Here is a 21003-nt window from a genome sequence, read left to right on the forward strand (position 1 = left end):
CTGCCAGGAAGGAAGTGTTCTCCTCTAGGATGCTGAAGAGATTGACAAATAATGTAAACAAAACCCCGAATCATTCCTAATCTATGGAATCAAGCTATCGCATTACTCTTCCGAAACGTGGATGTTACCAGCAGAGGCGGGGACTTAGGTCTGGGCCTTGGGTTGTTTTTTTTCCCTCTTAACTATTTCTGTGATTGATTTACTAAGATAATAAACACACTCTAAAATAACTTTTATTTAACCGAGACAAGCAAATCTGGATTTGAAAACAAACAACAACACACCCTAGTATCAGACAGGTTTCTTTTGGAAAGAATGTCCCCACTGTTAACCTGTAATGTACCTCTTTACAGTGTGTATTGCCCTTCACTGTGTGCAAGAACTGGATTTTTTTTAATTACTATTTTTGATACACCTATACACAATTTTGGGCCACCACTACTGTTAAAAAAAACTGAGAACATCAGTTTTGAAAAAAAATATTATTGAAAGTAAAAAAAACCCTGGATAGTAACAGAACTCCTAGTATTGTCTTTGGTCTTTAAATCGATTTCCAAAGGGATTTCTCATGATCAGATTGAACGTCTTTCCTAAGCAGTGCTAGTTCAGTGACCCATTTTTCACCAAGCAATAACTTAACTCCATGCTCCATAAGCATGCACTTACTAGACTAGTCGCTGTGATCATACCTATTCTTCAGGAAAGTTATTTATTACTGTCTAACTGGCAACACAGAGGAAATTACACACTACTACTGTCTTTGAGTGAGTCTCAAATGTTACTGCACGTGTTAGCACTTTAACACTCCATCAAGTGTATTTTTCAGGTGAGCCTCTGTAAATCTTTACATTGATTTCTCGGTGGTTTGGATCAGACTTATAACACCTAAGCCTTAAAAGCTTGCTTTAAGTACAAACACTTACAACCCTACGACTAAGGGACTCATCCTACCTAAATTAGTGTGGAAACTGCAAATACAATCTAAACCAGTACTCCTGGTTTCCTCTATGGGGGACAGAGATGCAGGGGGAAGATTCCTGCTACTTTATAACTTAAATTCAAGAGACTTGCATTTAAAAAGGCAGCAGTCACACTTCCTGGCTCCATTTACTGCTGCTGGTTCTCCAAAAAAGCCTGGCACTGACTGACCCAAGATGCCCACATGCTGGAGAGCTTAAGGCAGTTGAGACAAACACAAGTGTAAAAAGAACAAGAGAAGTTTTCCTTTGGAAAGGCTGCAGGAAGAAACCCAGCCTTTGCAACAACAGGGGACTACTCAGCTGAACTTGGCTTTTCAAGGCTGCCGCTCTTGACCCCCTGCATACATACACGCAAGAAGTTTAAAAAATAACTAACTACATGCCAGACAACAGACACACAAACAAAACACATCCGAACCTCGGGGTCACGACACCATCGTCTAAAAACTCAAGGGATGCTACTGGTTTCCTGTATACACAGATCGCTTCTAAGCAAACACTGTAAGAAACTACAGCAAAACAAAGAATTGTGAAACCCTCATAATTACACGCCCTAATTTATCAAACCAGTCACTACGCTCACTTTAAATTGCTATTAGACACACACTGCGCCAACATAATGTTAAAACTTCCACAAACTCTGCTGAAGTATATTGTGACTAATACGCAACACACCTACACACAAAGAGAAAACATATGGACGACCAGTACAAAAGCACGCTACATCTCTCAACAACTTGGGGAAAAAAAAAGACCCCAGATACAGCCTTTTCTTTATGTGTTTATTACTTTAAAAAGAAACGCAGTAATGGTGCTTTAGAGAAAATCTGATACAAACAGAAAATACCTGCATGTACCTATGTTGCCGTTTAAGTGCTGAATAGGGAGGAAAGTTCGATCACACACACTAACTCTAGCTTAATTTTTCTGTGGATGCTTGCTGTGTTTCAACTTCTAAAGCACTTCAGCATTCCAGTGTAATTAATGCTATTTAAAATAATAGTAAATCAAGTGTAAAGAAACCCATGTTACTCTCTCCTTATAAAAAAAAAAACAAACCAAAAAACACAAACCACACCATATAAAACATGTGCTAATACTCTTTCTGTTCAAACATTCCTTTATCCATTTTACTTACAAGCAAATGTTAGTCTCTGTAGCTATCTTGAAAGAAATCAAGTAATCAGAAGCAATCATCAACCTAAGCATTTCCTCCGCCTTGAGCAATGACTGTACTGGTTCATTTTAGAACAAACCCACCATTCAACTTGGTCTATAACAATTTATCTTAAATGACTCAAAGTAACCATGACATTCTTTCTATGAGCAGTATGGCTAAACGTAATTTGAAGTATAAAGCAAAATAAAAGTCTAATAGATGTTACGCGTTTTAATATTCTATCTGCTTGTAAAAAGCGGACATCCGTATAATCAACATAATTTAGAATATCAAAGGCTTCATTTAATCTTAGATAACTTCAGTTTACATTTCGTGTTTCACAAGTGGCACTGCTAGGTTCAGACCTAACCATTTTGGTTAGATCAGCTGTAAAATGCAACCTGAGAGACAAGAAGTAAATTTCTAGAGATTGTAAAAGAAAACCCCAAATTTTTTAATTCTAACCGTAAAAAGTTAAAAAAATTCAAACTACATAAGGCATTAAAAGTAGTTCAGTTCTTTCTGCTGTTAATTTTGATGTTCTTACAGAACTTAGCAGTAAGAGAAACTATTATTAATTTATTCCAAAAAAAGACTTTAAAAGATGTATGGATTTCTAACACAGGATACAGTTCTTTTAATACTTCCAAGTCATTTTAAAACGAATACAAGTTTTCTTAAAGAGACAACTAAACATTCTCATGCTGCTCTGAGAACCAAAACTTTATTGCAGTTGGCACATTAGAGAGCGAAAAAAAACCAACACCTTAATAATATAATTCATTGGGCAAAGCATCCCAAAGAAAAAGTAAACAAGGGTCATGTCTTCAATAAGCTAAAATGCCATTAGAAAGACACAGGAAGAGATTTCTTAAGATAGGCTTTTTATTGTTTAGGTGCAATCATAAAACCCTCACAAAAGTAAGAGCTAATTGACAAGGCGGGGGGGGGGAGGGGGAGGGCGGAGGGAGGGTGTCATTATTATCAAAAAAAAAAATCACCTTATTACTATCTTAAGTAGACGAATTACAGAGGATGACTTCTTTAAATAAATCAAGACAAAAGAAACCAACACAGGAGGAGAACAACCCTCAGGTTTTTTTTTTTTGCACCATTACACGTAGTATCTGTTCAGCTCTAGAAAACTAGACCAACTACTAGAAACATTTACAAGTTACAGAGCATTTTGTTAACGGAAAAGAAAACAAAACTGAAGATAACACACCCAAGTCTGGTGTTTTCCATTAAGGAAAATTCCCTATTACACACCCACTAAATTTAATGGGAATTTTCCTTAAGAATTTCAGGATTACACACAAAGGGTGAAATCGTAACTCCCACAAAACAGAGACAAAACTCCCATTTGACTTCAATAGAACTAAGATCCACCATAAAAAGTCACATCATTATTGGGTATAATCTGTCATAAATATACTGAAATAAATAATTTACACTATATGAGAAAAATTAGTGTAAATGTCTCCACAAATAATGAAAAACATACACAGTTCATGTTTTTAAGCAAAAAAGCAGTCATCCTTGAAGAACAAAGGCTAATTATCAGCAAGTTAACAAGTTTTAACCAAGCAGTAACAGCATTATTTTATTTACACATCAGATGAAGGCAAGTGTTTCTCCAATTCCCGAATATTTGCACACGTTCAGAACACACTAAAACTAAATGGACCGATAATTTCAAGCAACCTTTTAATTTCGCAGTTTTGACAGCAGTTGAGGATGCACTAACTTGCTCTTGCCACAAGAGGATAACGCGGACAGAGATTTCCAAAAGCACAGCACTCCCTACAGCAGAGGCAAGTTACTGATAGCAGAGACACAAGCTACATGTGAAAAGCAGCCACCTTTAAATGACACAAGTAATTTCCCTTAAACACTTATCCACACAAAACCACAACTACTGCTACAGACCTTCAGGAAGCATTCAGACTGGTTTGGTTTTTGGGTTTTTTTTTGTTTTTACATGTATTTTACACAAATCGAAATATTAATTTACTGAGAAGGTAATTACAAGGAGCTTGTTTGTATACCCTGTATCTCTGGGATTCTCCTGTTCTAAATATTAAATCTATGTGGATTCTCCATTGTTTTACAATTGCTAGAAACCTCTCTTGGCTTTTGAAGAAGTTTTGAAGAAGTAAAGCTTCTCACTTTGCTAATATAGTTGAAATCAAAACTTCAAAAGAGTGCAAACAGCTAAGTAAACAATGCTGATTATATATAAGCTATCTCTTGTGCAAACCATTAATTTTTACAAAATTAGATTCTCTCAACTGTACGTGAATTATTACTGTGTTAAAATACGCTAGCACAATACTTGGTGATCTTTTTAAACAACAGGGGCAAAAGTCCTTCCGTAAGCCAACTTTGGTGCGAAATCCCAATGAAAACCAAAAGAGAAACTAGGAAATGTGCAGGAGTTAATGGCTTGATTCGACTTGCACCGATAAAGAAGTCCTTTGTGATCTATCTGCCCAGCCCCACGCTATGGCTTTTCCAGTTTGCCTGCCACAAGGGCGACTAACCTGAAGCCCCATTTTTGGTACCTAACCCTGCACGCTGCTGGCTGGTGATGCTTGTGCGAGGTTTCTCCTTACCGCCTTGGCCTGATGTTGGCCACATCGACCCCCCCTCCCCGCCCCAGCCCTGCGTGCGTCCATCAGGCGTGCCCACCGCTCAGGGATGGCAGCTGGGATGGTGGAGAAGACAACCTACAGAGAGGGTAAATCCCAACCAGCTTCCCCGCACCGCTTCTCTCCACGTGGTCTGCGTTTAAAAGCTTACGGGAAAGAGGGACAAATAAACAAATAAATAGGTGTGCAGATTAAAAAGGCAAGCCAATAACCACCCTTTGACAAACACACAGCAGAAGTGAACCCTCTCCTCCGCACGCCCCGTACCAAATTAACACGGCCGTGTTTACTGCATTATCCTTCTGTTTACCGGATGGGAAAGCCAGCAGTCGGTTCCCCTCTGCTTATCTGCTCTTATCGGCTCTTTCATCCCTGCTTTTCGCCCGGCTGGTGGCCGCGCTCCCATCCGCTCCAGGTTTTCTCGGTAACTGGTGCCCGCTCCCCTCCCCCTGTCCCCGTCCCCCGTCCCCCCCCCCTCCTCTCCAGGGTCAGCAGTTTGGGGAATGTTGTGGAAATAGCTCTTTGCCAACGCGGGGCTTGGGGCGCACTTCGGGCTGTAGGTGGCTCAAGAAAAAAAGAAAACAACAACAACAAAACAAACAAACAGAAAAAAAAAAAACCAAAACACAAAAAAAACCCAAACAACAGAAAAAAAAACCACCCAAAAAATCCTGTTTTTATGAAAAATCCGCTTGCAAAGCTAAAGGGTGCGACAGTTTGTCGGTGGCTGGGACCGAACTGCAGCACCCCCCTCCCCCACCGGGCCGGGACCCCCATCACGGCCCCCAGTAAGAACCAGCAGCAACAGGCAAATAACGCCCTGCCCTCCCAGTCACTCGGAACTGGCGCTCATCCTTTCGAACTCTGACACCACATTCAACAATCCTCTCATCTTAAGTAGGGTCAGAGCTTGCTCCGGTGGGAGCACCAGCAAACGGTGGGCTCTCTCATCTCTTCCATCTTCCTGCACTTCCTATCAGAAGAGGAAAACATTTTCTTCTTCAAAAATCGACTAGCTACTAAGAAAACAGGAGGGGAAAAAAATTAAAAAAAAAACAAAACAACAAAAACAACCTGCAGGCGGCTCTTGGAAACTGTCGCTGTTTGCTTATTATTGATGACCTCTATCAGCACTGCGAACGCAGAAGCAATTATTATTCACCTCCAAGCAACTACCTTAACGTGGTATGTCACTTCACCTAGCTAGACCCGTAAACATACATTACAGCTACATACGCACATGGGTTTAGAGCGCCATGCCTTGCATAAATGCAAGAGCAAAGAGAATCCCTACGGTGTCTCATCGTTAACTTTTAATCCTTGACAGACTGGCTGTCCTGTGCCCTCCTCAACCAGCCCCCAGTTGTGTACAAACTCACTCGCTAAGGGGAGGTGGCTTATTATATGGGGGGGAGAGAACACACAACACATTTCTTCGGGTATTTTTGTTTTGCCTTTTTTTTTTTTCCCCCCAAACAGCGTAACTAGCACCCCAACAAAGGAACAGCTACATAATTAAAGCCTAAATTCTCTCCCACCCGAAGTTTCAGATTTCTTCGGTCTGCTTTTGTCTTTGAACACCCAGCCTTCGCAAGCCAACCAACTGGTCATTCACGCTGGGACTGAGCCGCCAGCTGGGACGTAGTCACACACCACCATAGGGTGGGCCTTTAAGTGAAATGTGCAATACAGCATGCAACAGCTCCTGCATATAGTGACTTCTGGAAGGAATTTTTTTTTGTTGTTGTTTTTAAATTCACATTCCGCGCTCACCATGATTTACTGTTAAACTTTTGCAAGAGATAAAGTATTTCAAAACCAAGATATTAAATTTGTCCCTCTCATTTTGGTATGATTGACCTTCCCAGCCAGAAAGCCAAGGATTTTTTTTTGTAATCTCATGTCCTCAGTCCAACAATCCTGTTTTTTAACTCAATCATTTTACATTTTTAAATAGTATTTAGAAGCTGCATTAACATTAACTATTTTGGTCACATTTTCCAAACACTTTCCAAAATCTTACATAAGAAAACACTGAAGTACAGCCCAAACATAGTAACTGTGTAAACATTAGCTTCTGTTGGGGTGCCCAGAAGTATACTCTCATAATAATAGCACAGCAGAACTCAAACGTGAAAAAAAAAATAAAATCCCAAAATTAAAACTTTTCTCCTCATACAAAGAGCCAGATAGTTCCTCCAAGACTGTTTAATACAGGATGCCTTGGGGAAAAAGAGCTTTTTAAGAAAGCAAGGAGGGATAGCACTCTACCCAGCATAACACAACCCCACGGCAGAGAAACAAACCCTAAGCACAAACATGCATGGCAGGCATTGTCAGATGTAGCTACTCACCCTTCACAGCACTCGCTTCTTTCAGGTTGTGAGACAGAAAGTCTATGCTGGCATAGGCGCTCATCTCCACTCCGTTGATGCCACCATTGAGGACGTGCCTGGCTTTCGACCTGGCTTTGTCACAGTTTGCCAGGGTCCCGTCCACCACGTCGATGGCGATATAGTTGAGGCCATTCTGGAAGCCAGCCGAGGTCTCCCGGCACATGGGGCTGCTACCCTGCTCCTCCTCCAGGCCTTCGGTTTTCCTGAGGGACACGTTCTCCACCGAGGCCGAGTTGTGCCGTTTGGGGTTGTGTGCGAAGGAGGGGGACACGGGGGTCACAGTGGTGGTGGAGGAGAAAGTTTCTGAGCTGTGCCTCCTGCGCCCCTGGGGATCTGCCCGGATGACCTTGGCCCCCCGGTTCGGGTCTGGGGGGGGGCTGGTGAGAATGAAAGCCTCCACCCCAGAGAGGGTGAGCCTCTTCACCCCAGCCGTGGGGCTGGTAACCCGGGCACTTTCTGGCTTCTGAACAATGGGTTGGGGTGGGGTGGTGGCCATGCCAAAGGTCATCTCGGTGTAATCCCCACCGTCGGACGGGCTGGACGAACAAGCCACCCCCACAGCCGCCTTCAGGTAGCGCCCGTCGGGCTGGCTGGTGCTGGAGGAAGAGCCTGGTGACAGCGCTTCCAGGGAGCCCACTGAGACCGTGCCCGACTGGGAGGGCGACTGCGACCCGAAGTCAATGTTCATGTAGTCAGAGAGAGGGGAGCGCCTCTGCCCCGTGCCCGAGCCCAGGGAGGAGGCCGGGCTGTCAGCGGGCAGGGAGGGGGGAGAATAGACGGCAGCATCCCCGAAGTCGATGTTGATGTATTCGCCGGGGCTCTTGGGCTCAGGCGGCAGAGGGTGCTCGTTCATGCTAGGCAGCATCGTCCGCAAGGTCTCCAAAGAGAGGCGGCTGGGCCGGGCCACCCGCTGGCACCGCTGGCTCAGGAAGCTCTCAGTCCGGCTGTGCCGCAGGGGCGAAGGCACAGTGTGGCTGGAGGGGGCGAAGGTGCCAGCGGGCGACTGGCCCACACCGCACACCGCCTCCTCTGGGATCATCCTCCCCGGGGAGTTCATGAAGACGTACTGGTCACTGTCCTTCACCAGGCCCTGGCTCTTGTAGGAGCGGGGTAAGGAGCTGTACGAGTAGCAGCCAGGCTTGGAGGGCTCACTGGACCCGTGCCCCGAAGGGGCAAAAAAGAAGTCTGGGGGGGTGAGGGAGGGAGCCTGGGGCCCGTGCTGGGGGTCCCGAGGGGACATATTGATATAGTCGCCGTTACTCAGCCTCCCGTCCGAGCTCTCCACGGACAGCTTGGAGCCGCACCACATCCGCATGTACCCGCTATCGTCAGGGGAGCTCTCCCCGGGTGAGCTGGTCTTGTAGCTGCTCCCGTTCCCGGGGGACCCGCCACCCACCCCCGCCCGGGGCTGCAGGATCTGCTTGGGGGCAGACACGCTGGTGGGGCTCATGGGCATGTAGTCTGCACCGCCACGGCTTCCCTGCCCTAAGGCTACGGCCACGCCGGGGGTCATGGGCATGTAGCCGTCATCCTCTCCCCCTCCTCCTCCTCCTCCCGCCGCCGGCGGCCCCAGGTTGGTGCTGCTGCTGCCGGAGCTGCGGTGGGAGCCGATCTCGATGTCCCCGTAGTCCTCGGGGTAGGGGGTGTAGGTGACTTTGGGGGAAGCCCCGGCTTGGCAGGAGGGGAAGAGGCGGCCGGCGCTGCCGGCGAAGGTGGCGCGCATCAGGGTGTACTCGTCGAGGGAGGCGGAGGAGACCTGCGGCGGGGCGGGCCGCTGCCGGCACGGGGTGGTCAGGGAGTAGGTCCGCTTCCGATGGCCCCTGTCGGCGGCGGCGTCGGGGCAGGGCCGGTAGCACAGGCGGCCGCTCGGGGGCCGCTCCATCGCCATGTAGCCGTAGAGGTCGGTGCCGCCCCCGGGGTCCCGCACCGGGGGGGTCTCGGCCACCGACTCGGGGGTGTTGCTGCGGTTGCTGGCGGTAGAGGAGGAGGAGAAGGGCCGCAGGTCGCCGCCCGGGCTGGAGCCGTACTCGTCGAAGGACATGAAGCCGGCGTCGCTGGGGGAGCCGGAGACGGAGGCGCTGCCGCTGGACGGGCGCTGCGGGTGATGGGGGTGGGCAGGCTCGGAGCCGAGGCCGCTGCTGGAGGAGAGGCTGATGGGGCTGGTGGCGGAGGGGGGCGAGTGGGAGGCGGGCATGGACATGGAGCGGCTGTTCTGCAGGCCGCCGCCGGCCAGCACCGGCAGCAGCTTCCCCGCCGGCCGCCCCCCCCCGCCGCCGCTGCTAAGCGTGTGCGAGCGGCTGAGGGGGGTCCGCACGGGGCCCGGGCTCATGGGGCTGCCGGCCACCGAGCCCACCCGGCAGCCGTCGCCCTCGCTAGCCGTCCGCACCCGGCACGGCGTGCACTTGGTGGCGGCGGCCAGGCTGTCGGTGCGGGAGCGGCGGAGGAGGCCGGTCTGGCTGGGGGGCAGGTTGACCAGGTGGTGGTGCCGGCGGCCGGGCACGGTGATGGGGTGGGTGGCGGAGGCGCCGCCGCCGCCGGGCCCGGCGGCACCCCCCGAGGAAGAGGAGGAGGAGGACTGGCTCTTGCTGCGGGGCCGGAACTCGGACAGCTCCTTCAGCGCCTTCATGGCCTCCAGGATGGTCTCGTGGATGTTCTGGGCCACCACCGAGTCGTCCGCCTGCATCCAGAGCTCGCCGGGGCCGGTGGCCGCCGAGCGCCCCACCTCGATGAAGAAGAAGCTGTCGGAGTGGCCGCAGCGGCGGATGTTCATCAGCTGCAGCGTGACCGAGGGCAGCTCGCAGTTGAGGCGCACGAAGCCGATCGTGCGGGCCGAGAGGCAGAGCCGGTGGACGCCGGTGAGGTTTTTGCTCTGCCCCAAGCCCTTGGGCTTCAGCGTCACCTGCCAGACCTCCCGGTAGGCAGCGGCGGCCGGGGTGATCAGCCCGTAGTTGAGGTCCTCGCCGGCGGCGGCCAGGGAGGCGGCGGCCGCGCTGCAGGAGGCGGAGAAGGGGGAGGCGAGGTGGCGATGGGGGGACCCCTGGCAGGCCGCCTTGCCCTCGTTGAGCAGGTCGGTGAGAGCTCGGTACCAGCCCTCCTGCTCCTGCTCGTTCTCGGCCGCCACGGCGAAGTACTCGTCCTTGGTGTAGAGGGCGATGAGGTACTTGTGCTTGGCGTCCGCCCGCTTGTTGATGTTGAGGCAGGAGTCCAGGGCGATCACCCGCTTGGGCGCCCCGGACTTGTTCCTCCATTTCTTCTCGCTCTCGTAGTACTCCAGCCGGGCGCCCCCCGCCTCCTCCCCGCCGCCGCCGGGGCCCCGCAGGACGAAGAAGCGTTTGTGTCCGTGCTTCTGCTTGCGCAGGTACCCGCACTTCCTCACGCCCTGGTTGTTGTTGTTGTTGTTGTTCAGGTTGGGGCCGGGCGGGGAGCTCAGGGGGGGCAGCAGCCCCAGCACGGCGGGGCTCGCCATCCCCGACCCCCGCGCCGGGAGCGCCGCCCGGCTCCTCTCGCAGCCGAGAAGGGATGAGGACCGGGCGCCGCGGGAAAGAAAAAAAAGAAGAGAGGTGGGGCGGGGGGAAAGCGGGCAAAATAAAGTTATTCCTCCGGAGAAAGAGCGCGGCTGCCCGGAGCCGCAGCGGGGTCCTCCGTTTACGGGGTCCTAGGCAGCGGGTGCTACCGGCGGCCGCCCGACGTCCTCCCCGGCTCGGATACCGGCGCTACCGCTCCCCGGTCGCTGCTGGTGGTGGCGGTGCCGCCGCGGCTGCTGCCGGCGCCGGCGGGAGTTTCGCCGTAAGTAACACATCGCGCACCGAGTGCCCCAACTAAAGAGCAAAACAACACGTGACCGCCGCCGTACCGAGCCGCTCACACACCGAGACGGGGCGGGGGGGGCGCGGCCGCCGCCGGCGCCCACCCGCATTGGCCGCCGCGCCGCGCGAAGGACGGCCCCGCCCGCCAATGGGGAGGGCGAGGCGGGCCCTGGGAAGGGGGGTGGGTGGGCGAGGCGGCCACACGCGGTTGGGCGGCGGGAGCTTCGCCCCGCCCCTCCCGCCCCTCCGCGGCGGGCGCGTTCCCGCCCACAGCCTCCGGTGTCGTGTGTCCGTCCCCCGTCCCCCCCCCCACCCCGCCGCGGCGGGACCCGCCTCCTTCACACCCCTCATCATCGCCGCCGCTGCCCTCCGCGGTGGACCCGGGCAGCCCCGGTGTTGTCCCTCGCCATCCATAGTAACCCCGGCGGGGGGAGCAAGGTGTGGGGGGGGGACACGGGACACGACACACCGGCGCCGCTCGCCGCGGCCATCAGGTGCTGCTCCCCCCTCCCCCGAGCGGAGCTTCCGGGCGTGCGTGTGCGCCAGCCATCCCCCCGCCCCGCACATACACCCACGCGTGTGTGCGTCAAGCCCTCCTCGCACACGCAGGCACGGCGGCTCCCACACATCTCCCCCCCCCCCCCTTTCCATTCCCACCGCCGCCGTACGCGCACTCCTCCGCCCGGTGTGTCAGCCCGCCCCCACCTCACGAACCACCATTGCGCTCCCCCCAACCTGAAACGACTGTGGCGGGAGGGGGTGCGGGCAGCCCGCCCCCCCTTCCCTCCCGCCGCGGGTCGGGGAAGGGGCCCCGGCCGGGGTGGGGGGCGTCGCCAATCCACGTTTTCCCGTGTGCGGGGGGAGCTGGGGGGAAGACAGGGGGCCCGGGAGGGGGCTGCGGGCCAGGGACTGCCCGGCGATCGCCCCTCCGGTGAGGGCGCGAAGAATGCGGCGTGGTGCGGGGAGGGCAGTGAGAATCAAAGTCGGGGGGTGAAGCGCGGGGGGAGGGGTTGGGGGGAAAAGGTTGTGCTGCTTCCCACCATCACGGGCGCGTATCTCCTCCCGCCCTGAGGGCGGCGGGGGAAGCCTTCCCTCTGCACATGCCCGGGAGGAAGAGTGAGGCTGGGGTCACGCAAACATCCGTCCGTCCCTCCCTGCATCCATCCATCCATCCATCCATCCATCCATCCTTCCACCCTCTCCATTCTCTCCCCTGAGTGCCGTCGGGACACGCTTCCATTTGTCGGCCTGCGACGAAGCTGAAGCAGCCGCTTTTGCGTGTAAAGCCGAGGAAAAACAGGCAAAAAAAAAAAAAAGAAAAGAAAACAACAAAATAACAAAAAGGAAAAAAATAAAAAAGGCGAAAGTGATGCGGCGCCTCCAGCTGCCGCCGTGCGGGGCCGGGGGCGGGGGCCGGGGGCGGGCGCTCCCCGCGTTCCCGGGGGAGGCGGCGGTGGGGCCTCCCGCATCCCGCACGTACCGCTGCCGCCGCCGCCGCACGGCTCCGCTCCGCTCCCTCCTGCCCGCCGAAATTCTCCGCGGTTTGGGTCATAATAACCCATTTAGAAATCAACAGCTGTAACCGGGAGGGAGGGAGGGAGGGGGGGGGAGGGGGGGTGGTGATTGGAAAAGACCACTTCACTGTAAATACCGGTACGCTGCAATAAAGCAGCTTTTGAAGGCAGACCTCTTCGTCTTACGGGGAAATACTAACATTTACATATAAGGTAGCAGTTCCCTGGTTTCATTTCCTTTTTTTTAAAGGGGGGGGGGAGGGGGCAGGGGGGAGACAATTAATTGGAGATCTGAGGCACGGACCTCTCCGCAGGAGCGAGAAAAGAGCGTCCGCAACACGGCCTCTAATTGAGTGCGTAACCTTGGGCAAGGTACCGGTGACCTTTCGGTACCTTGGCTGCTCCTCAGGGAAAATGATGCTTGCAATCTTTCCTGTCCTGGTAAGGTTCTTTGATTTCTGTATCTGGGAAAATGCAGAGAACTGGTAACTGTAAATTTAGATTACATGTAATGATTGCATAACAGGTCTCAACGGGGAAGGTTCCATATGAAAACTCAGGAATTGTTGATTTTCTGCCTATGACCAAGGGGCCACACCATCCGCTGTACTCACGCTACTGAAGACATGAGGAGAGTCAGTTACCTGAACAATCTCTTGCCACTCTGAACCATCTGGGCCCATAAACACCAAGAGGAGCCTTTTGTCTGGAAACCCCTTGCAAATTTGGAAACATTTTTCCAGGCGTTTAAGAAATATGCTTGGTGACCTCGAGCAAGCATTCTTAGGTCTGACATGTAAAAAAGATGAATAGTAATTAATCTACTTGATATTTCCATATGTTATTCTTGACTGTGCGCAAACAATTTCTATGACAAAAGCATTAGGATAGACTAGAATTCAAGGTTGATGTTTATACTTTTTATCTCTGTGTTGCCATTGATATAAGGAGCATCTTTACCAGTGGCCTCTTCATAACAAGTATTAATTTTTTCCATAATTATGTTGGGTTTGGGTTTTTTTAATGCGTAACTGGAGTACAGAGCACAAGAAGTGTGACTCAGGTGTGCGTAAAATTCAGATTAAAAAGTACTATTGTTTCATGACCGCCACTGTAGAACCACTGACCCCAGCTTACAGAGGTGATCTGTCTTATTCAGAGTTTTCTCTGAACTCCTCTGAATTGCTTTTCAAAACTATATCCCTTCTGGAAAATTTTGCCAGCCATTTCAGTGTAATGACAGGGGCATTTAATTAAGATAAATGCACTAACACCACTCGGCCATCCCACCTCTCAGCTACAGGTCACGGTTTCTACAGGCTGGTGTGTCTTATGCTTCAGCTATTCCTGTGTGTCATGTAGCATATTAGCTTTAATTTCTGAAATAAGTGTGTTTTCGGTGATACAGCGGGCTCGACTTTGGACGGTTGAAGCATAGCATGTGTCTCTTGTTCCACCAAGTAATTTCAGGCAGAACATACGGATGGACAAATAGGGACAGCAGCATCTTCAGTAACTGCAATGGATTTGCCAGAGGATGTTTCCTTAAATCATCTCTGCAGAAAAATTCCATCATGCTGAAAGAAAAAACGATCTTGTTTTACCTCTCCCGTTCCTTCTGTCGTATCACCCTGCCCCATCTCTAGTTCACCGCATTTATCTTCTAGTTTGAGGTCTCTGCTGGGAATGCTTTGCTGATATACCAAGTAGACCAACAAAATAGTGCTAATATTAGCATCTTTCCTGCCTGCTAAACTATGCTTTTGCCAGCATACCTGGCTTCAGCCATCTCTTTTTCCCTCCAAGAAAAATAAACTGTGCTGGGTAATGGTCAGATTTATCAAAATATACTATCTATGTGAGGGGCATTTTCCATCAGTTATGTCAGTCGTGAAATGTTACCCCCGTCCACCCTAAACTGGCAGAGACATGCCTAGAAAATTATAGACCTTGCTTATGAAAACGGTGAAATTTAGTCTAGATATAGCAAATAGAGTTTTGCCGGCACAGAGCCCTACTGATTTCACATTTCCGTGCTTCAAGTACTTGGGGTTGCTTTAGCTATATGTAAAAAAAAAAACAAAAAACAACACCCCCAAAAAAAACCCAACAAAAAACCCCAAACACAAACAAAAAACCAACTGTGATTATTTAATTTCTGTATAAATGTATTTAAACTCCGTGTTTTGGTTACCGAACTATATAGGTCAGTGGCCAGCAACACTGTTTTGCAGGTGACGAACTTCTCAAGCCATCATCGAATTTTGCTTGCGAAGACTGTTTGCCTGAACAGTAGTTAAATGGTCAGGTAAAAGTTTTACCTCTAGGAGCATGCAACTGGTTTTAGTTACATGTGGAAGCTTGATTCTACAAGCCAAACACACACCGGATCCATTTGTTTTGGGGGGTTCCCTGCCCCCCCCCCCCCCTTAGGGGGATTAGAGCACCAGGCCCTATGAATATGTAGCTCTATATAAACAATGTCCAAAGTCACAGCCAGGCTACTCACAAAACACTTTCTGAGAGGCTGGATGCCCGAGTAGAAGTTGGATTTCAAAATTTGTCACGTCCTTTAAAAATACATTTTTGTTCATTCTGAGTCTAAATCTCATTTTTAAATATCTTTCCATTTCAGGCTAAGGAGTAACAGTTGAAAGGGATGTGCCTGATGTTTAGCTTGGCAGTTGCCTTCTACCTGTTGCCAGGATCACAGAGCTGATGGTAGTGAAGCCATGGGAAAAAAAGTGTCGCGAAAGATTATGTGCGTCAGCAACACTTTCTTATACTATCAAGGGTACAGTTATCTGTTCCGACAAAATAGAGTGATTTATATTTTGATGCCCTTGAACTTCTACATAAACAGGTGAAGTCGGGTTATTCCCTTGTACATTTATTTGCGTACTTCTGATACAGTGTCATGCTGGTTATACATTTCATAACCCTACTGTAAGAGGGCATGAACTCCCATCAGCTTCTTTCTCTTTAACCTTCCTCAGCTCCTTTGAGTGCTAATGTACCATGACTGTGCTACTACCTGGTCCCGAAGTCTGTGTTACTTGGACGGGAGGACAGGCCATCTTTCCAGAGGGTTTTATATAAAATAGTTCACTTAGTCACTCCTAACAGCATGCTTTATCCCTCTATAGCTAAGAGATACTGTTGCCCTTAAATTGGGGCTGCCAATTTTCTGCCAATGTTTTCCCCCGGTCCTTGAGAACACTTATGGGTGGCTTTGTACATGAAGGAAAAATATTCAGAAATCATAGGCTCTGAAAATACTTTTCTTAAGTAAAGATTACTGGCCTGAGTCAATACTGCACCCACAGATTTCCAGAGAATTCCAGGTTAAATAAATGGGGGTTACAGCTATGCAGTTCTGTACTTATTCAGTAATTCCTGATGCTAATAATGCTTTTATTAATTATTTTAAATACATACTGAAACTACATAGATGTTACAGGCTTGTACGTTCTTATATGGGAGGGGAAAAAACCTGAGGAAAATCTGGAGCATGCCTCCTATCTGGTTAATTTATTATTATAAATAAATTTATTATTTATTATTTATACTGGACTCCTATCCAGTTTATTATTTATATTGGATATTTTTCTTGTCTTGTTTTATTATGATATTGTATATTTTTCCACGTTTAGAACCTTTCTTCCTCAAAATCTGTATTTCGAGTGGCAAGTTCAGAGCCCCGCAGCCCTTAAGCGGAGTATTTCGGCGAAAACTCTGAGCAAAGTTCCCGTGGTCTGAAGAGGGGGACAATTCTTCTTCGCGTCACAGGTGTACCCAAAAAAGGCCGGTTTGGGAACACGCCTTCACCCCCCAGCGTGTCCCCAGCCGGGCCGCTGCTCCGGGCTGCAAGCTGGGGCCAGGCGGGGGGTTCCCCGGGCCAGTTGCCACCCCCGCCTTGTCACCCGCTTCGCCCCGCGCCTTTGCCGCCTCCCGTGGAAATCACTGCCTTTGTCAAACCTCCCCGGGGGCAATGCCGGGCGGGGTCGGGGCGGGGGGGTGGTGGTGGTGAAACGACGACACCAGCTCCTGCCCGGCTCCCGCCCCTCCGCCGCGAGAATTACGCAGAGGGGGCTGAGATGCGTCAGCGCGTCGCAATCACCAGGATTTTGTTCCTGGAACATCTCTTTTTCGTCGTCGGTGGTGGTGGCGGTTGCGGGGGGCGGTTATTTTGGGTTGGGTTGTGGGTTTCCCACCCTACCCTACCCCCCCCGCCCTTCATTCCCGCCTCCCAAGCGCCTCGGCGGCGATGGAGGAAGAGCACCACGGCCCCGCAGCCGCGGGGGGGAGCCCCGGCCACCCCCCACTCCCCTCCACCGCCCCCTCCCGCGGGGCCCGGGGCCGCGGCCAAGCGGGGGCGAGTGTGGGCGGCCGTGTGGCCAGCGCGGACCCGGGCGCGGGCGAGTAAAAGAGAGGTGCTGGGTGCGGGGAGGGCAAGGGGTCCCGCTGTCCTTTAGGCTCTCTGCTGAGAGGTAGGCACCGACAAATAGTTTTTAAATTATTTTTTTATTATTATTATTATTATTATTATTATTATTATTATTTATTCCTTCTGGAGTGATCACGAATCTAAAAAAATATTGCTGTTTATTTAAAGAAAAAAAGCCCGATAGAACCTAACCAGTCGCGTTTTAGGAAAAAAAAAAAAGAAAAAAGAAGAAAAGGGTTCATGAAGCAATAAAGCCAAATATTTTCAAGCAATAGTTGAAGTCTATGCCCCTTTTGCGTACGAGAGGAACAAGTAAATATCTAAGAATAACTGGAAACAATTGCCTTCTTTTTTTTTTTTTTTTTGAAAGAGAATTTGTAATGTACCTTCCTGACCCGCATGGATAGCCAAGATGTAGGGTCCCTCAGGGTATTCCTGTTCAAGAAGAGACCGATGATAGAATTCAATATTTCTTTGATGCAATATTTACAGAAAATTTGCAAAGGCCTGTTTGCCCAAACACAATAGGACTCCAGCAGAAGGGGGGTGGGGGTTGTGGTTTGCTTTCTCCAGCGCTGTTTCTTTCCAGGTAGCAATCTGTTTGAAAAACTATTCATTTGCTTCTTTCCCTAGACAGGTTACTCCAGCCTCTCTTTCTGTTTGTTTCTTACTGCTCTTGGAGGCTGTTCCCCAGCAAAACAATCCCAGGCATTCAGCTTTCCCCTCTGCCCTACAATTCATTCGTCTATTTGTCTTTGTTTCAGATGGCCTTTGCATCTGCTTTAGGTAGTAACTCTTTTTCCTCTAGCTTTTCTTTTTTTTTTTTTTTTTTTTTTCAAACTTCAAAAGGGAGCCTAACTTCCTCTGTCATTTATCTTGACATCAGGATAATTTTCCTAACAGCAGGGGTAATGCAGTCCTGGAGTAGATTGTCAAGGGATTTTTATAGATTCCCCATCACTGGAGCATTTTAAGCTGCACAAATACTTATCGGGAATGACACAAGTACAGTTGTCCTGACTCAGGGCAGTGTGGTAGTCTAGATGATCTCATGTTTACTTCCAGTCCTGTTTTATTGGATTTCTATGATATATACACCTTATAAATAGCCCCAGGATTATTACTCCTGAAAGGGAAAAAAGAGTCTTCTCTTCCTTTTTTTTTTGTCGTTTCTTTTTCTGTCTACTTATTTGATTGTGCAAAATAAAGAGTATAAAACTGTGACTATGAATCATCGCTTACTTTTTGAGATAAGCTATTGGTGCAATTCTTACTCATGCAAAACATTTGCTGGTCTAATTTGTTCACACACAAGACCACCAGGGAAATAAAGAGACATTTGGGGAAACAGAGTCACTACGTAGGAAAATCTTGCCTCCTTTTTTCAATGTACCCCTTCAGTGGAAGTTTTATGTGAATAAAATGAGGAAGGCTTGCCCTCGGAAGGGGCTGACTGCTTTCAAGGAGAATTATCATCTATCTGCATTATTTAGACAGCGTCTGGGAAACTCACTGGAGCCTCAGGCTCCCATTGTGCTAGACATTGTGTTGATGAGTAATTAATGGTGGGCCTCCTTCTGTTTTGTTTAATGTATATATTGTACATATACAATGAATCGAGGAAGATTGCCGATGTGGGGAGTCAAATGGGAGAAAAGTGATTCTGCAGTCCCATGAACGGCGTGGCTGACAAGCAGCCGCTCCAGCTTGCCCGTTGCCCATCTGATGGGCGCTGCAGGCACGCTCAGCATTTAAAGAAGAACCGAAAAGTGTCAACCTTCCGTATGTAGGTGAGCTCTTATGAATGGGGAAAGCACAAAAGGCAACACGTGTGCTGAAGGAAGAGGTGGAGTACCTTTTGCAATACATTTTTGGATGCATATTTTTTCAGACATACAGCTTAGGTGCAACTATTAATTTCAGAAAGGTTAAGCATCACAACAAGATGAGTACAAAACTGTTTGCACTAGAAATGTATGCGGTTTCGTGTGCCTACACGAGAGGTTGAATAAGACCTTCTCCCAGTTGGTGGACATCATGGCTCAAACACCACAGACACTGTGACAGACTCTGTCATGGATGGCTGGATTGTAGGGCAGAAGAAGGAGGAGTGGGTATTACATCCAAGATCCTTGCTGTAGCAAGCACTACCGTGGTTGGAGGCAATTTATGTCTCCAAATAATACAAATAATTTGCTAAAAAAATTACTGTCAAGTAATTTCCACAAAAAGAAAAAAAAAAGATTCATGCATGTTCTGCTGAATGCTCATGGACACAAAACAAAATGGTCACTTAATGTTAATAAAATATTCATGTGAACATTACGTATTCATTACTGAAGTGGGAGACCACAAAATCAAATACAAGTGAAGAGAGTGCTTTCAGTTAAACTGCTGATTAAGCAAAGGAACATTTGTAACAGGAGAGAATGAGGTAATCATGGCAAATGAACATGTTTTTAATTTCATCTGTTGCATTTAATCATACAATAAGGGAATGTTCCTGGGTGCCTCACTTCATTCCTACACACTTCTGTTTTTTCTGATCTCATCTTTCAGTTTTATTCCTCACTTTGTTGTTATTTTCTTCCCAGTGTCTTTATTGATATGCAGCAAAGGAGGTCTAGAATATTTTACCCAAGCCCCACAGGGAACGGGAAATGTCCCTTGGATCACTCCTTAGTCTATACAGATATCTAATAAGGAGAGGCAGGCTGCATATTGGAAGTTCAGGATACATTTGAGTTTAGAAATTCACTTCTTTCCATGACATGATGGGAAATCTAATTGTTTTTGACTAGGGTATTGCTGACATGTAAAATCTTTTGAGGCTACAGAAGTAGATTTTTTAAAGGTGAATAACTCCAAACGCAGCTGTTGCAAGAGTTGCTGCCATCTCTCAAAGGCAGCTGCCATGGGAATGGATCAGTGAACTAAGATTCAGTCCACCACCTTATGATGACCAAATCAAAGCAAGCTGTTTCTTCAGCTGGAGTTGTATAAGGACCTGGAAGGAGCCTCAGAAATGAAGCCTCCTTGGGGTATCTTTTTCTTACACCCACCAGTGAGCTGAAAAGGTCTTTCATTTCTGGTGCAAAGTGTTCTGAGCTTGTTTGCTAACAAAAACTTCTCCTGTCCTAACTAAATCGGACCCAGTGAGAGAAATGCTTTCCTGTGAGGGTGGTGAGGCACTGGAACAGGTTGCCCAGGGAAGTTGTGGATGCCCCATCCCTGGAAGTGTTCAAGGCCAGGCTGGATGGGGCTTTGAGCAGCCTGGTCTAGTGGGAGGTGTCCCTGCCCATGGCAGGGGGTTGGAACTAGATGATCTTTAAGGTCCCTTCCAACTCTAGTCATCTATGATTCTATGATCCCTGGGCTGCACCGTAGTTTGGCCTTTGTTTTACCTTTCCCAGCCGATGTATCTACGCAATAGTTTCCTCTGTAACGATCTCCTGAGAAGGTGTCCCTCTTTGTGACAAAACGATCTTCTTTGCTTTGTTTAGAAACACATAAGCACAACAAATGTGCTAAACGTGGAACTGTATCGCAGCGGTATAAATTACACAGATGCGATTTATTGATTGTGGAAAGATCAGATAGATTTTAAAGTCAATAGTTGGTTGTCAAGTTGTTAATTGAACATTTGCTGAAAAATGCCTATGGGTAAGTGATCTGGATATTCTTGCAGGATAATCAAGTTTAAAAACAACAGTTGTCTGCCACCCTCGTGCGTTGGCTATATTTAAAGAAATACCAACAAGTTAAAAATCACACTACCCAAAACATTCACACTCAGACATCCTGACACTATCAGTTCTCCAGACTGATAATACTGAAACGTTTTTACAACCCCATTTAATTACTTGTTGATTTTAGTTGCTTTTTTACTTTCAGTTGGGGAAAAGAAAGTAGGTTGTTCAGTTTCTCGCTTTCGAAGGCTGTCCATAATTAATTTCAATTTGCTTTTTCCATGTGTAGGTTCACATTTGTAACCACACTGCGCACACACATCAAATCAACATATTACTTTAAACAAATGTCTCACCTCCA

At 48.8% G+C, this 21003-nt stretch overlaps 1 protein-coding gene across 2 annotated transcripts in view; it reads right to left on the reverse strand.

The window, feature by feature from the left end:
- IRS2 (insulin receptor substrate 2) overlaps positions 1-10988 on the reverse strand; it is a 32006-nt gene extending 21018 nt beyond the window's left edge. The window contains exons 1-2 of one of the 2 annotated variants that reach the window (XM_054182907.1): positions 7145-10988; positions 3123-4936 (exon numbers count right to left, since the gene is read on the reverse strand). In XM_054182907.1, coding sequence (XP_054038882.1) covers positions 4869-4936; positions 7145-10652 — 3576 coding nt within the window. In that variant the 5' untranslated portion in view covers positions 10653-10988 and the 3' untranslated portion in view covers positions 3123-4868. Of the gene's footprint in view, positions 1-3122; positions 4937-7144 lie in introns of those variants that run through there. The other variant, XM_054182914.1, reaches the window with a different exon arrangement.
- Positions 10989-21003: the final 10015 nt, after the last annotated feature.

The sequence above is a fragment of the Rissa tridactyla genome, chromosome 1 (assembly GCF_028500815.1).
Source record: "Rissa tridactyla isolate bRisTri1 chromosome 1, bRisTri1.patW.cur.20221130, whole genome shotgun sequence".
NCBI classification, from domain to species: Eukaryota; Metazoa; Chordata; class Aves; order Charadriiformes; family Laridae; genus Rissa; species Rissa tridactyla.